Below are 15,474 nucleotides of genomic sequence, written 5' to 3' on the forward strand. Positions count from 1 at the left end.
AGACAGATTGGAGAGAAGTCACTTGGATGTCAGAGATGAGTTACAGGTGGAGGTTATGGATGGTTGAGATGTGCAGCTTAGTACATGAGTTTGCTATTTAGGGTTTTGACTTGTTGAATTTGAGATATTTGCTAAACATTTAGAGATAACGAGTAGACAGTTAGAAATAAGGGTATGGATATTAGGAGATCAGGATTTAGGAGTCATGAGCATACAGATGTGAGCTGGGGCACTTGGAATAGATACACAAGTCAGGAAGGGGAGGGGATCTAAAAAGGCGGAGTGGGGATCGTTGGGGAACATTTAACAAGTAAAAGAAAAGTAGGAAAGTATACTGATTGTCAGCAGTGTTCAGTGACTAAGAAAGGTTGAAGCAGATGAGAAGTGAGAACAAGAGATTTTATTTGGAAATTAGGTCATTATGGATCTTTGAGAGAATAATTTTGGTCGAGTGGAGTGAAATAGAAACTAGATGGAAATAAGTGATTGGAAGAGGCTGGGAAGCAAATCAATGATGAGCAAGTGGGAAAAGCAAGCACATACTATTTAAAAATGTGCCTTATGGGGAAATGATGCCTTATGGAAAAGGGATGTAATATCAGCTCCTTGAGGGGAGGGTAAAAGGGTGGTGAATATTTTGTTTTATTTTTTTGTTTTTGGATGGGAGAAGGTCTTGGAAAAGTTTATCAATTGATATTCAGGAAGCAGAAGAAAGGGGCTTGAAGTCCAGAAAGAAATCTTTAATGGAATAAGGGTAAGAAGGAAGAGAGGGTCCGGGATCAAGATCTCAGGTGGTATTGTTAGCCTTGAGAGTGGTGGGGGACATTTCTTCCCTGGGTTAAAAAGGAAAAGAAGTAAGGATATGTAGAAATACAGAGACATTTAAAGATGGTGTGAGGGAATGTGAAGGATCTGTTTTCTAGGAAGTAGGCCCCCAGGTCATTAATTGTGGGGTGACAGGTGGCTAGGACAGGGTGGCATCGGTGGTGGCAGGGTAGCACAGGGTATTTTAGAAGATTGGTAAGGGACAGAGAATTAATGGTGGGACTGCAGGTAGATTTTAGGGCTTAATGGAAGTTGAGCTATGGAAATAAAGCAATATAAAAGTAAATAATTTTTTTTCATAAAAAGGACTGAAAATAGGACAGGGCACTAGAGAATTATTGATACTTACACATCGGATTAAGTGAGGCCGATAGCTACGTCCAGCGATGTCTGCCTTACAGGTCTGCCGCTTGGGCAGATTGAAGGGCCGGGGAACATCAGGGGACCAGGAGCAAGCCCTGCCTGGCCTGGGCTGCTGCCATTAGACTTCCAGAGTCAACTCAGAGTCCTGAGTGCATGACTGAGGTTATTTGAGATTTAGTGTGAGAAGGTGCCTGTTTTCCCCCTTTCTTTTTTTATCCTTGCACTATATGAGTATCAGTTAAAATATGTAAATAAAAGCAACAGATTGCAGATAATTTACTCTATTTTAAGACAGAGTGAATTTTGAATAGAAAAGTAGTATTGGCTGGATCATGAGCTCTTACTGCATAGTTATTCATTCCTGATTAAAGCATCTCTGGTGGCCTTATGTACCCTGTATTTCTCAACTGACAGATTTTAAAATGCAAAGAGGTATCTATTTCCTCCAAGGTATTTTTGTCTTCTATCAGGAATTTGTAAGTAGGTTTATAGATGCCTCTGGCTCACCTCTGGCATGGATATCTGATAGCGGCATTTCTCTCAATTATGCTTTTTCTTAAAAAAAAAAAAAACTATGAAAATAAAAGCATGACTTATGGAACTTCTTCAAGAAATGCATTAATCATGGGAAACAATAAAGGAGCAAGACATAATGGAAAATCAGCAGCTCTACCAGTTAAGAACCTTCTCTCTACGACTCACTTGTTGCCAGTTACTGCTGAACTTAACGCTGGGTTTTCCTTTTTGCTTTCAGGAAAACCTTTAACTTACGCCCTGGGTGTTGCCTGTCCACAGCTTCCTGGTGGCTCACCGCTTCTGCCTGCTCCAGCCTTGCTCCGGCAGCTTCCAGGCTTCTGGGCTTCAGAGCTTGTTGGGAAAGCTTGCTGCTTTGGCCTGCTACCCCTGCTTCAGGTGTCAAAAAGCTTTTAATTAGCCTGCTTCCTCTACTTACTATAATTAGGCCCTCCCGGGTCTGCATAGCCTAGTCCTAGGGTCAGAAGGGAGAATTATTTTTAGCTATTTGTTCTTCCGTAAACATTCTTGTACCCTGGCTCTCTGGGGATTCCAGGGAGAGTAAAGGCAGTGTGTGAGGTTCTCCTGCATGGTTGACCTGTGACCTGTGACTGCCCCTGCCCATACAGGGCTGGTCCTCAGTCCACCAGGGCATGCTGCAATGGACACGCTGTGTTTGTGTGGCCCGTGTCTGTTCCAAGTGGTCGATGCCCATGCTGGCCCAGTTTTTAAATGTTCTGATGATTGCTACTGTGTGTATAAATTATGTCTCCAAGGAGAGGATACTTCCAGCTGTTCAGTGAACTCTTTGTAGTGTTTTTAGTTTGCTTGCTAGAGAGACTTAGTTTTTTTTCCCCAGTAAATATTTTGAACACAAACCGATCACTAACAGAACGTTATAAAAAACAAGCACACTGATTTCCATACATATTAACAATGATGACTGTTAACATGTCAATAGGTGTCAAGATGATAGGCATGATGAGTGGGAAGATTTCTTCAGTGCCTATAGAAGGGTTCAGTACTCACAGTAGTAAAGGGCACTAGCTCTGTCATTGGGCAGTGAGCGCTGTGGGACCGCCTGGAGCGCGGTGCAGGAGCTCAGCCCGGTGCCAGGCACAGAGTACGCGTTCTGTACATAAGGGTTGTTCTTGTAATTTTATTATTATTCATTTTTTTAAAGATTTTATTTATTTATTTGACACAGAGAGAGCACAAGTAGGCAGAGTGGCAGGCAGAGGGAGAGGGAGAAGCAGGCTCTCTGCCAATGTGGGGCTCGATCCCAGGACCCTGAGATCATGACCTGAGCCAAGGGCAGTCGCTTAACCAACTGAGCCACCCAGGCGCCCCAATTATTATTCTTATTAATGATAAATGATGGTGGACATTATACATTGGAGATAAAAAAAAGATAAAGACTAAGTTATGAAGTCAAGACTTTAAAAGCCACACGTCATTAAGAAAGCAGCATGGGCTGGAATAATCTCACACACACTTAATCTTAAAACACACAGTTGTATATCTTACCATAATGCCTTGTGGTTTTTAAAAAAAAATATTTATCTTCGAATGAGCAGGGGGAGGGGCAGAGGGAGAGAGAATCTCAATCAGACTCCCCTCTGAGTGTGGAGCCTGACTTAGGGCTCAGTTGCACAACCCTGGGATCATGAGCTGAGCTGAAACCAAGAGTTGTTTAACCAATTGAGCCACCCAGGTGTCCCATAATGCCTTGTTTTTACTTGAGTTTCATTATCAGTTTAGTAGTGTACTTGAAGCCGATAATATTGATGCCTTAACAGTTTGTTAAATAATAAGAGCGAAGGGGAGAGGGAAGCGAGAGATGGTATCGAAAGTGTGACAGGGCAGTGACTGTTCAGGAACAGACCCTTCTCAATTCAGTTTGAGAGAGCAGACCATGTGACTTTACAGGGGGAGACTACTTGAGACCTAGGGAATAAGTGCAAAGGCCCTGGGTTGGGATTGAACCAGGTGACCAGTGTATCTGGAGCAGAGTGAGCTAGGAGGAGAGAGCATGTGAGATCTAGGAGGTCAGAAGACCAGAATATGTTGGCCTTATAAGTTGTAGCAGGTTGACTTTTACTTGGAGAGAGGTGGGAAGTTTGGAGCAGAGGAGTATCACCATCTGAGCTACGTTGAAACAGGATCGCTGTGACTGCCATGTTGAGAAGAGATCATGGGGGTTAAAGGCAGAAGTGGAGGGGCCGGTAGGGCCGTCCAGGCAGGACTCAAAAGCAGGTTTGTTGGGATGGGCCAGAGGAGGTATAGTGAATTCTGGAAATGCTGAGTGTAGACTAGATTTGAGAACTGCATGGGAACTGTTATTGGAGATTGAAATTCTATTTAATACAGTGTGATAAATCCTAGGTTGTATGTTGTAGCTGTAAGTGCAGACACTTAAACTGTGTGTAAGAACTCATTCGTTGACATGTGTCACCTGACTTATTCCTGTTGTGTTTGCAGTTTTTCTAACATTATAGTGCTTTCAATATGAAATCTTTAAACAGACATCTCTATGTTTGGAGTTTTTAAAAAGTACATCTTTGTTCTGTGTTAAATTTGTGGTCTTTGAGTCCATACTAAGAGTACTTTTTCTTTTGATCAAATTAAGTAAGAAAGGGCATTTTAACATACATACCCTCTTGTATGTCAGTTTTCTGTGGTTCTTGAGAATCTAGAACCTGAAGTTAGTGTCCAGGGAGAAGCCTCTTTCTGAGTTTCCTTCTACTACCACAAACATGAAAATGATCTGTAATGTTAGAGGAGAAAAGCAAGATGAGCTTTATTTTGTTTTAGCATTTCATCAGCTTCATGGTCTTGTCTTACTATGTCATCAATTCAGTAATTCAAGAATATTTCCTGAACTGACATTTTAGAATTTCACTACATCCTATCTCATTCCAGAGAAGGTTTAAGGCAGCTTATGAACTGGTCATAAAGTAGCTTGGAGAATGGTTTTCACTGCACAGCAACGTGGCCCTTCCGATGACCACACGTGTGCAGAGTGGCTCTCATTTGGGCCCCCACCAGCCACACTAAGCATCCCAGTAATTAGCGGCCACTTCCTGACCAGGGTGAGGTGTAGTATTTCACACATTCCATTCCATGCTTCAAATTTTGCATGTTCCCTACAGAAAATATGGAAAGGTGACTAGAAATCATATCACCTTGAAATACCTGATCTTTAAACATTTTGGTGCCTGTCTTTCTCTGTATTCATCTGGCATAGAAATCCATAGGTATGTATTTTGGGTATATACAGAAAAAATGATCAGTGTGCAAACTTTAAGAAACTTCTTGCAAGTGGTATATTCTGCATTTTTGCCTATTAAATAGTATTCTTTAACAATATTTTGAAAATATGAATACTTTTCTGTTTTGGGAGATATTCACTAAATTTCATCTTTCAGAATATTTAAGTTATCCCCAATATATTACTCTTGGAAACCACACTATAGTAAATGTTGTGGCTTCATTTTTATTTGTATGTATTTTCAGTTGAGGATATACCTAGCTATATTTCTATGTGCCAGGGGTATAAAGTTATTAGAAGTTGAAGACACTGGAGTTTATTTCACAGTTAAAGAAATTGAATAATTTGGGATGTAGAATGTCTACTAGATGTTGGGGGTAAGGCAAACGACGGTTAAGAGATTGGGCTAGAATGTGCTTATTAATAAGCACAATACCTGCCATGTAATAATAGCTGGGGTCATTGAACAGTGCTAAGTGGTAAGCACTTTATACTTGTATTAATTATTTTAATCTTTACTACAGTTATATAAGGTGAGTACTGTTAGTAACGCTGTTACATTGATGAGAAAACTGAAGTTTTGAAAGGTTACGTTATCTGCCCAGAGTTACACAGCTAATGGCAAAGGCAGGGTTCAAACCTGAGTAGTCGGCTGCAGATCGCATGCTATTACTGCCGCCCTGAACAGCCACAGTAAATGCTAGCTCAGCCTTTGAGTGTTCAGGACATGCTCATTCCCTGCACCGCTCTGTAAACCAGAGGTGGTTTTGGTTCCAGTATTTTTATTTTAGAAAGATAATTTAGTTCATGTGCTCTGTTTTATAAAGGACTCCTGTTGGGGTTTTTGGAGCAGCACCTCAAAAGCAGACGCATTAGTGTTTCTATAGTGAAGCATGTTTGTCTTTACACTAAATGAGATTAAAAAACCAAAACCCAAAAAACTATAATTAGCCCAATGTCAGTACCTGCTGCCAAATGAATTGTGAAAACCATTTGGCTTTAGAATTGCAGGTGAGGGATTGTGGACCTGCATAAAACTCTTAGAAGAGTATCCAGCATTTAGAGCAAACTCATTTATGTGTTGCTGGGTAGTATTACCATTACTCCTACCAGTTATCATCAGATCCTTATATCCTCAAACACAGAGAACTGGTGAGACGTACAGCTAGGAGTACTCTTCTCACAAGGACCTAAGGAGAGGAAATCTTAAGTGTTAGAGTCTTTCAGCCATTCTTCCCTAAATCAGAATAAGGATGGCTTAAGCCATGTCTTTCCTGTCCTGAATGTAAGCGTGTTGAGTTCAGTGCTCCTGTCTCTGTTTGCACTCTCAACATATAATGTGAGTCTACAGAGCAGCTAAACTTGTGTTTCTAGCCTTTCAAAGAATTTGGCTCTTTATTACAGCCCCCATTATTTTCCCCCATCTTTTTTGGGATATAATTGGCATATAACATTGTGGAAGTTTAAGGTGTACCAAGTGATGATTTGATACTATATATATTATAAGATGATTACCACAGTTATCACCTCACTTAATTAGTTTTTTTTTTAATTTGTGGTGAGAACATTTAAGATCTTTTCTCTTAGCAACTTTCAAGTATACAGTACAATACTGTTAACTATAGTCACCATGCTGTTTATCACGTCCCCAGAACATGTTCATCTTATCACTTTGTGATAAGTTGGAACTTTGTACCCTTTGACCAACATCTCCCCCAGCCCCTGGCAAAGCTCGTTCTATTCTCTGTTTTTATGAGGTGGACTCTTAGATTCTACACATAAATGAGAAGATACAGTATTTGTTTTTCTATGTCTGACTTATTTCACTTAGCATAATACCCTCCAGGTTCATCCATATTGTCGTAAAAACAGGATTCCCTTCTTTTTTTATGGTTGAATAATGTCCCATTGTATATGTGTGCCACATTTTCTTTGTTCATCTGTCGATGGACATTCAGGTTGTGTCTGTGTCATGGACAGCCCCCTTTCTTTAAGCACAAACCCATCGGGAGAACAATTTAACAGACCCATCATTTCCGCAGATATGACCAGAAATGACTGAAGACTAAAGTGATTGCACTTGAAATTGAGCTATTCTTCTTTTTTCCCCACCATTTTAACTGATAAAACTATAATGACAAATCATTATAACCATTTATGACAATTACCAAGAAATATTCTAGTTTATATAGTATTATACAGTTATTTTAATTATATGTCATATTACTTTTATTGCAATCTAATCCAAATATAAAAATTTATTAAATGCTCCTAACAGGCACATTTACCACTAAGATTTTAACATTTTCGACACTTGAGTTTAAACCTATTCTCTATCCTTAGCAATATCCCTTTGAACTATTTGAAGATGCGCTGTATTTAGTTTGTTCTCTCCTTCCGCATGTTAGGGTAGTACTTGTCTTCCTCTTCCCAGCCCCCAGGAACTGGAAACAAGCTTGGTCTCCCTTGCAATGCCTTCTCAGCCCTGCAGTGTCCCCAGTGAGCTGGAAGGGCCCTCTGAGGTTAGCTAGTCACACTGAAGCTGAGAGGTAGAAACAGCAATGGGATCAGTTTGTTGAGGCTTATTTATTTATATTTGACAGTTTTTGATCCATGACTAAAATACAAAATATATTTGTTCCTTTTAATGTTGGAAAGGGATGTGTGAAGTCTATAATTTGTCGAGCTGTTAGCCTTAATTGATCTTTAGGGGTGGTGTGTGTGTGTGTGAGAGAGAGAGAGAGAGAGAGAGAGAGAGAGAGAGAGAGATGGGGGTTGTCGTACAGTGGGTAAGAATATGTGGTGTGAAAAATAATACCATTTTCAGTTTATTTTATATTATTTGATTCCCACGAAACATTTGTTTTGGCAGCTGCCTTCCCTGTAGCATTGTGTTGGAATTTGGCACACGGTATTCACTAAGCTCTAGTTATTTCAGTGTTGTACATTTTAGTCAATTTCCTAATGAGAGTAGATGTTGAGTTTAAATTCCAGGGTAGACAACTTGAAAAGGAGGATATAATATACAATCACTTGATAGAGGGTTAAAAAATACATTTATTTATTTGGCACATATTGACTAATAGAACTTTTTCAACCGACAATATTATTTTATTTCGGATCTTAGAGTATGAACTGCATGGAAATCATTGATAATGTTGGTATTTATTTTCTTACAGAAAGGAAAAAGGAAAATGGATGACTGAAAAAAGTTTTATTTGTTATGTTATCATATATTAAAAGTTGTATTTCCTTTTCTAGGTTGCTGTAGTGAAACTAAAAAATGCAGATAAGGTATTTGCCATGAAAATATTGAACAAATGGGAAATGCTGAAGAGAGCTGAGGTAAGATTCTAATTACTGGAAAATTTAATGTTTCAGAAATAATTTTAGAGACCTATAAAATTATAAAGCCAGTAGATCCTTAAATATCATTAACATCGTATCTGTGTGGCATTATTTTTAAGACCTAAGAGACAAGTTCCACAATGTACAATTTTGATATAGTGATGATAAAAGTTATAATTCGTAAAAAAAATTAAAAAGTCATAATTTGTGAGACTTAGTTCATATTGCTTGAAAACGAAATGTGGGGTTGTATATGTGAAAAAGAGGTGTGGAAACCAGTTTATTTTATAGGAAGAAATTTTGCAATAATGGATTTCCAACTTGATGTAACTCGTTTATATTATTCTGTATTTATCTGTGTTCTGCTCAAAGTGGAATCAGCAGGACTTTTGAATGTGCCCTCTAAGAAGTCTCTTGATTGCTAATTATACAGTTAAATTTATGTTTTTTATATTATTAGAGGATGGTAGTAAAAGCTGCTCTTGCAAAAATTGCTAGGGTTTTTATGTTGATACGAGGGAAAGATTGGCTGGAGCAATGTTAAAAATATCTCATAGCTGGTATGGTCTGGTCAGAACCAATGTTACACATAGATTTGGGGGGATCCTAGGGGTCTCCTGCCGTGGGAGATCATGGTGAGTGGCCAGACGGGGGAGGGCCCTCGGGGACCTCAGTCTGGAAGTATTTCAGTATTTGAACTTGTAGGAGGATCAGACTGTTGCATAGGCTGAACTGTAGCTCTGGAGGTTAGTAAGATTTCTCTAATGAGAAATTAGTCCTTAGAAATCTTTCTTTATCCAGCAGTACTGGTAGCAACGTGAAAAAAACCCCGAACATACAGAGAAAAGCAAAAATGGTTCCCTTGATGATAGGGGTGGCAGTAGTAAGAAACTTCATTATTCATTTCTTTGGGGAAATTTGAAAAATGTAGCAAAACACAAAGACAAAACTTATAGTCATTTACATTCTGTCACCTAGAATCGATGACTAACATTTGGGGCACGTTTTTGCTTTCGGTTTTGTTTTCTATGTGTCTCCTGAAAAACACTGCACCAGTGAAGTGCAGATACATTATTTGTAAAACAAATAGTAGTACATTACAGATAAAGCTGAAGTCCTCTTTGACTGCCCCCCACCCAGTGCAGCCCCTCTCTGCCCCCCAGAGCTCATCTCCATGTAATAGTATTCTGTTGAGAAAAGTATGTGGAAATTTTTATGTCACTCTCTGCATATATGTGCCAGGGTCCTTTATATTCAATAACTTCAATCTTTACTTTTGAATTTCCTTAAGGCTGACTTGCCTTCCTGTCATTGATTGGATTTTCCAGGTAGTCAACAGTGAGATTGAATTAGGGTCTTCTGAAATTGGCACTGATGGAAGGGAAAGGGGGTGAGACATCATTTTCAGGGGAAGTCAAACTGTCCAACAGGGAGCTGTGGAGCAGAAATGGTCCTTCGGAGCCCCACATGAGGCCCAAAGACTTACCTTTGCACCTGCATCATTCAGTTACTGACTCCGGGCCACCTCCAGGTGCACCTCGCATGGCCTTGGGATCGTAGAGCTTCTGCAGCTGAGGCAGACCCTGAGGGGGCTGGCAGCATTGCCAGCACCTGGAGCAACAAGTCTTATTAGTAAGAAAGAGTAAATAAGTCTTCTAATTGTTTCACAGAAATCATAATTGTAGTCAGGTTAGTGTTTCAGCATTAGAAGTTTTAAAAAACTGAGTTAAAGTTTCCACTCTTATCTGTGAAGTTAGTATGTTGGGGAGAATTGAAAAAGGAAGGATCACTGGATTAGCTTTCATTACAGAAGTGGCAAAATTGAAGCTAAAACAAGGACTTGGAAATTAAATAAATTATTTTGTTGAATTAAAAAATATATTCTCTTTCTGGGGTAAAATGGAACAGATGTATTTCTTCTTATCCCTTCCATTAAGTACAGTTTTAAAGACTCGACATTATATATAAAACAGATTTAAGGAGATTCTAAAAGGCAGAGAGGAGGAGGTGGACCTTGGGGCCTGAGGAGCAACACTCATTCTGTGAAGCCTGTATTATTCTGATAGAAAAACCCAACAGGGACCATACAAAGAAAATTAAAGACCAAAGTGCCTCATGAACATAGACACAAACATCCTTATCAACATGTTAGCAAATAGAATTCAGCAATGTGTAAAAAGACTCGTGCATACAACATGACCGAATGGGTTTTACTTCAGGGATACAAGGCTGGTTCAGTAGGTGAAAGGAACTCTTCTCAAACTACTTGAAACTTACCTCTTTTAGGAAGGAATTCTACCTTGAAATTTTTGTAGAGAGATTCATTTTGAAGTAGAGTGGAGTTGTATTTCTATGCTTGAGTTATCAAGTCCTTTTTTAAACACACGTTAAAAAATAAAACCTCTATTCTGACCATGACTTATCCAGCTTTGGAAAACTGTGCCTACCAGTGATGCTTAATAACTTACAGATGAGCAGCAAAATGTCTCGATTTTTAACCTGTGCGTTGTTGATGCTTTAAACGCTTTTTCAAAGCTATACCTCCAACCTATTGGCTGTATTTATTTCCATGTAAGGTATATCATAAATATATAACTAGTGGGACGTGCATCATTGGAAGGTAGCAGGATACCCTCTGTCTTTCTGTACCTGGGCAGCTGAATATTTGCTAACTAACCTTACGGGTACAGAGGTCGCTGTTGCTGCCCGTTCATCATTCACAAACTCTGTTAGTGCATCAGCAGTCCCTTCCCTTCTCCTGATCTGTGACGGCATCTGAAGAAGCTATATAACCTCCAGTAACCCCTCCTACATATTTATTACATTCTCATATACTCAGATGTTCTATTTTTAAAGGAGGATATTAAAAAATTGTTAGTTTTGTTTTTTTGTTTTTTTTTTTTTTGGTAGAAGTAGACTTTATAATAAGCCTTTATCCATGTGGAGTCCTTGATATAACTTCATGAACCTTGTGATTCGCATGCATCATGGTTTGGTTAATACCGATTTGGAACAGGGTTTCTCAGCAGTGGCACTTGTGACATTTGAGGCCAGATGATTCCTTGTGGGGGCTGTCCTATGCACTGTAGGATGTGTAGCAGCCTCTTCCCAGTATATTGCCATTACCCCCTCACCCCCTAGTTGTGACAACTGAGGACAACATGACCTACTGAAGCAGAAAAGGACAGGGTGCTTTACATCTAAACTCAGTATCTGAGGCATTAATAGGGATAGTTGAATACCTAAATACTTACAGATAAAGTCGCATGATGTCTGGAATTTGCTTCAAAAAACCCCTGTGCGTGTGTGTATGTGCGCTTGTATACACGTGTGAGGAGGGAGGGTGGTGGTACGTGAAGGGTGTGGGACGGGGTTTGAGGGGGTGAGGGTGTAGACGAAACAAGATTGAATGATAATGTCGTTGTTGAGGTTGGTTGATGAGTATGTTGTGGGGAAGAGGGGGTTTTACTCCTCTCTTATATGTGTTTGAAGTTTTAGGTCATAGTTTATATTTTTTATTTTTTTAAATTTATTTTTTCACTGAAACAGTTTAGAATAGGTGGAATGTACTAAAGTTTAATCTTTTGACAAAATGTCTTTGGAGCTTTTTTGAGTTTGAAGTCCCTAATCAGATGTTTATTAGAATTTAGCTGGAATGTCTGTGAGATTCCAGAAAGCTGTCATAATAAGATAAAGTCAGGAACAAAAAGTCTTTCTGGGCTCTGACCATCTTTACCCCTCTCAGAACTGTTTGCGGCAAATGAGAATCGTGGGTCACTTAAATTCTAAAACACAACTTAGCAGTGAGTGTGTCAAGTGGTTTTCTTTTCCCTCAAAGGGAACCAAAGCATAATGTTGTGGATTTTAATAATCGAATCATCAGGTAAAATTGCCCATTGATTTGGTTTAAGCTTTAATTGTTTTTAAATTTTTCTCTGGTGCTATTTCATGCATGACTTCAGAAGTTTTATTTGATCAAATAAAATTTATGGGAATACATGGAAAATCTCAGGAAACAAACTGAGGGTTGCTGGAGTGGTGGGGGGTAGGAGAGATGGGGTGACTGGGTATGTGCTATGGTGAGCCCTGTGAATTAAGACTGTTGAATGAATCACAGGCCTGTACCTCTGAAACAAATAACACATTATATGTTAAAAAAAAAAAAAAGAAGATAGCAGGAAGGGAAAAATGAAGGGGGGGAAATCGGAGGGGGAGACGAACCAAGAGAGACTATGGACTCTGAGAAACAAACTGAGGGTTCTAGAGGGGAGGGGAGTGGGAGATGGGTTAGCCTGGTGATGGGTATTAAAGAGGGCACGTCCTGCATGGAGCAGTGGGTGTTATACGCAAACAATGAATCATGGAACACTACATCAAAAACTAATGATGTAATGTATGGTGATTAACATAACATAATAAAAAAAATTAAGGTACCTGATTAGGGGATATTAATGTTAATTGTTTTGTATATCATGGCTGTTGAATTTATTTTATGGGGAAATAAGTAACTAAGCACGTCCTGTCGATAGAATACTGTGTGGTGATTTTTCAGTGTGCATGAATGTGGTGTAGCCATTAAGAAGAATTAGGTGGTAGGTGGGTCTCTACTGGTGTGGAAAAACTGTTCAGGTATATCATTACTTGAAAAAAACAAACTTACGGAGCACTGTGATCTGATTTGCATAAAGAAAAGAAAAGCTAGGGGAAATGGGGCACCCTGTGAATATTGTATGTGTGCACGTGCGTGCGCATATTCATGCTTACAGAGACAAATTTTCTGAGAAGATACTCAACAGAGTTATTGGTGGTGACCTCTGGACACACGTGACTGTGTATGTATGGGGTATGACTTGGGAGACGTAGGTTTCACCTTACCTTTCAGTTCTTCTTGAACTTGCTGACATAGTGGAGATTTTTAAAATTAAAAGTTTAAAGATGATAGATTATAGAATTATAATGTATCATATAAAATTTTTTTTTTTAGCCACACATTTCTCAGGTTCGCAGGATGTACCTTTATAAGAGTGGAAATACGGTCTCAGAGTAAATTAAAACTTTCACAAATCAAAAAGAAAAAGACAATTCATTAGAGAAAATGGACAGAGGGAAGGAACAGTTCAGAGACAAAGTTCAGATGTCCCGTAAGCCTGTGTAGAGCTGTTTATCTGCATGGGGAATTAGGAATATGTTCATGAAAAGAACAGTGAGGTACGGTTCTACACCCATCGTATTGACACACTTAAAAGTCTAATAATGCCAAATGCAGTTGAGGATGTGGGGGGGGTGCAGTAAGGGAGATTTCTACACTGGGGTGAAGATAAGTAATCAGTACACATTTAGAGAAAATTGGCTATGTCTGGTAAAGTGGGAAATGCTTGTAGCTAGCATTTCAACTTCTAAGTATATGCCCTGGAGAGACTCTTGTACATTTGTACCAGTATATTCATTGCAACATCATAAAAACAAAATTGGAAGTAACCTATGTTTTCCTGGTTGGGGTTTGCATACATAAATTCTGGTATATTCAGACAAGCGAATGCCATAGCAATTGAGAGGAAAACACCCATCATTGAATAAGAAGTAATCAAGTTGCAGAAGGATAGATACAATTACAACATTCATGTAAACTTTCAAAATGCAAAACGGTTCTCTTGTTTTAGACACATACATGTGTGATCAAAGCATATGAAAGAAAGAACATAGTGTATACTACAGACTATTCATTTTATCAGGAGGGAGGCAGGGAAATGCAAGTAAATACAATTTACTTGTATTTTATTTCTTAAAATAAAAAGAACAGAAGTAGAGATGGCAAAATGTTAACGTTTATATTATCTAAATGGTAGGTTGGACCGTGGTCCTTAAATGCACGTGTGCTTTTTTTCTGTTTTTGTTTTTTGGTTTTTTTTAACTATAGCAGTATTTTTTAATATAAAATGTTTTCAAGTGTACTATTCCCATTGTCCACTTCCTCCGCGTGCTTGACTTGTTGAAAGACATATCAGGATGTATTCCTTTTCTAGGACAGGAAATATAATAAACATGTTCCTTTTCCAGGACAGGAAGTATAATAAACATTTTCCTTTTCTAGGACGGAAAGTACAATAAACACATTAAGCAGTTGTTTGCATAATATATTTTACATAAAGTGTCCTCTGATTAAAAAACATCTTTGTTTTTCCTTTTCAGACAGCATGTTTTCGTGAAGAAAGGGATGTATTAGTGAATGGAGATAATAAATGGATTACAACTCTGCATTATGCTTTCCAGGATGACAATAACTTAGTAAGAATCATTTTTCTATGTTTTTATATTCTTATTAAATTTTTATTGGCAGAATTTAGCATTATTCTCTTTTAAGCATTATGTAAATGTAGTTGTGATTTAGAAAACCACTGAATTTCACAGTATATAAATTGTGTTTTTATTACGTCTCCCCTGCCCTGGGTAATTTGATAGCTTTCCACTGGAATTTTTTGTGCTTTTTAATAACCAAGTCCAAACTGAATCCAAGCATTTAAATTCTGTAAGAGGTGCTCAGGATTTTTCTTTTCATGATTTTCCCAATATATTTTATTAGTCTATTACTATTTGGAATTTTACGTATTTTTCAAAGTGGCTGTGTGCTGCTTGAAGTAGAGAGCCACATGTTTTTTTTTTTGAGAGCCACATTTAAAATCGAGGCTGCATCTGATTTTATATGGACATCACGAACCACGTGATAGAAGAAGTGGGGAATGAGGTCAGAGGAAAATCAAAATATGAGAAGCACTGCTAATTGAAGATTGAAGGGATAAACAAGGGAACAGGAAGTGAAGGTGGAACCTGCCACTTCTGGGTTGGAGGCTCTTCATCTTCGGGCCTGAGTTTTCATTTTATGGTTTTTAGCATACGTGCTGTGGACCAAACACAACACTGTGTACTGGGTTATAAAATTAATAAGATCGGGTCACCTGGGTGGCTCAGTCTGTTAAGCGTCTGCCTTCGGCTCAGGTTGTGATCCCAGGGTCCTGGGATCGAGTCCTGCATTGGGCTCCCTGCTCGGCAGGGAGCCTGCTTCTCCCTCTCCCTCTGCTACTCCCCGCTTCCACTCATGCTTTCTCTCTCTCAAATAAATAAAATCTTTAAAAAAATTAATGAGGGGCGCCTGGGTG

The 15,474-nt window shown here is 38.8% G+C and overlaps 1 protein-coding gene across 8 annotated transcripts in view; it reads left to right on the plus strand.

Annotated features, from left to right (window-relative positions):
* Positions 1-15,474, plus strand: part of CDC42BPA (CDC42 binding protein kinase alpha) — a 350,869-nt gene that overhangs the window by 99,412 nt on the left and 235,983 nt on the right. For all 8 annotated transcript variants that reach the window (XM_027612777.2, XM_027612773.2, XM_027612774.2 and 5 more), the window contains exons 3-4: positions 8,234-8,317; positions 14,510-14,605. In XM_027612777.2, the coding sequence (XP_027468578.1) occupies positions 8,234-8,317; positions 14,510-14,605 (180 nt within the window). The remainder of the gene's footprint in view (positions 1-8,233; positions 8,318-14,509; positions 14,606-15,474) is intronic.

This window comes from Zalophus californianus, chromosome 10 (assembly GCF_009762305.2).
Source record: "Zalophus californianus isolate mZalCal1 chromosome 10, mZalCal1.pri.v2, whole genome shotgun sequence".
NCBI lineage: Eukaryota > Metazoa > Chordata > Mammalia > Carnivora > Otariidae > Zalophus > Zalophus californianus.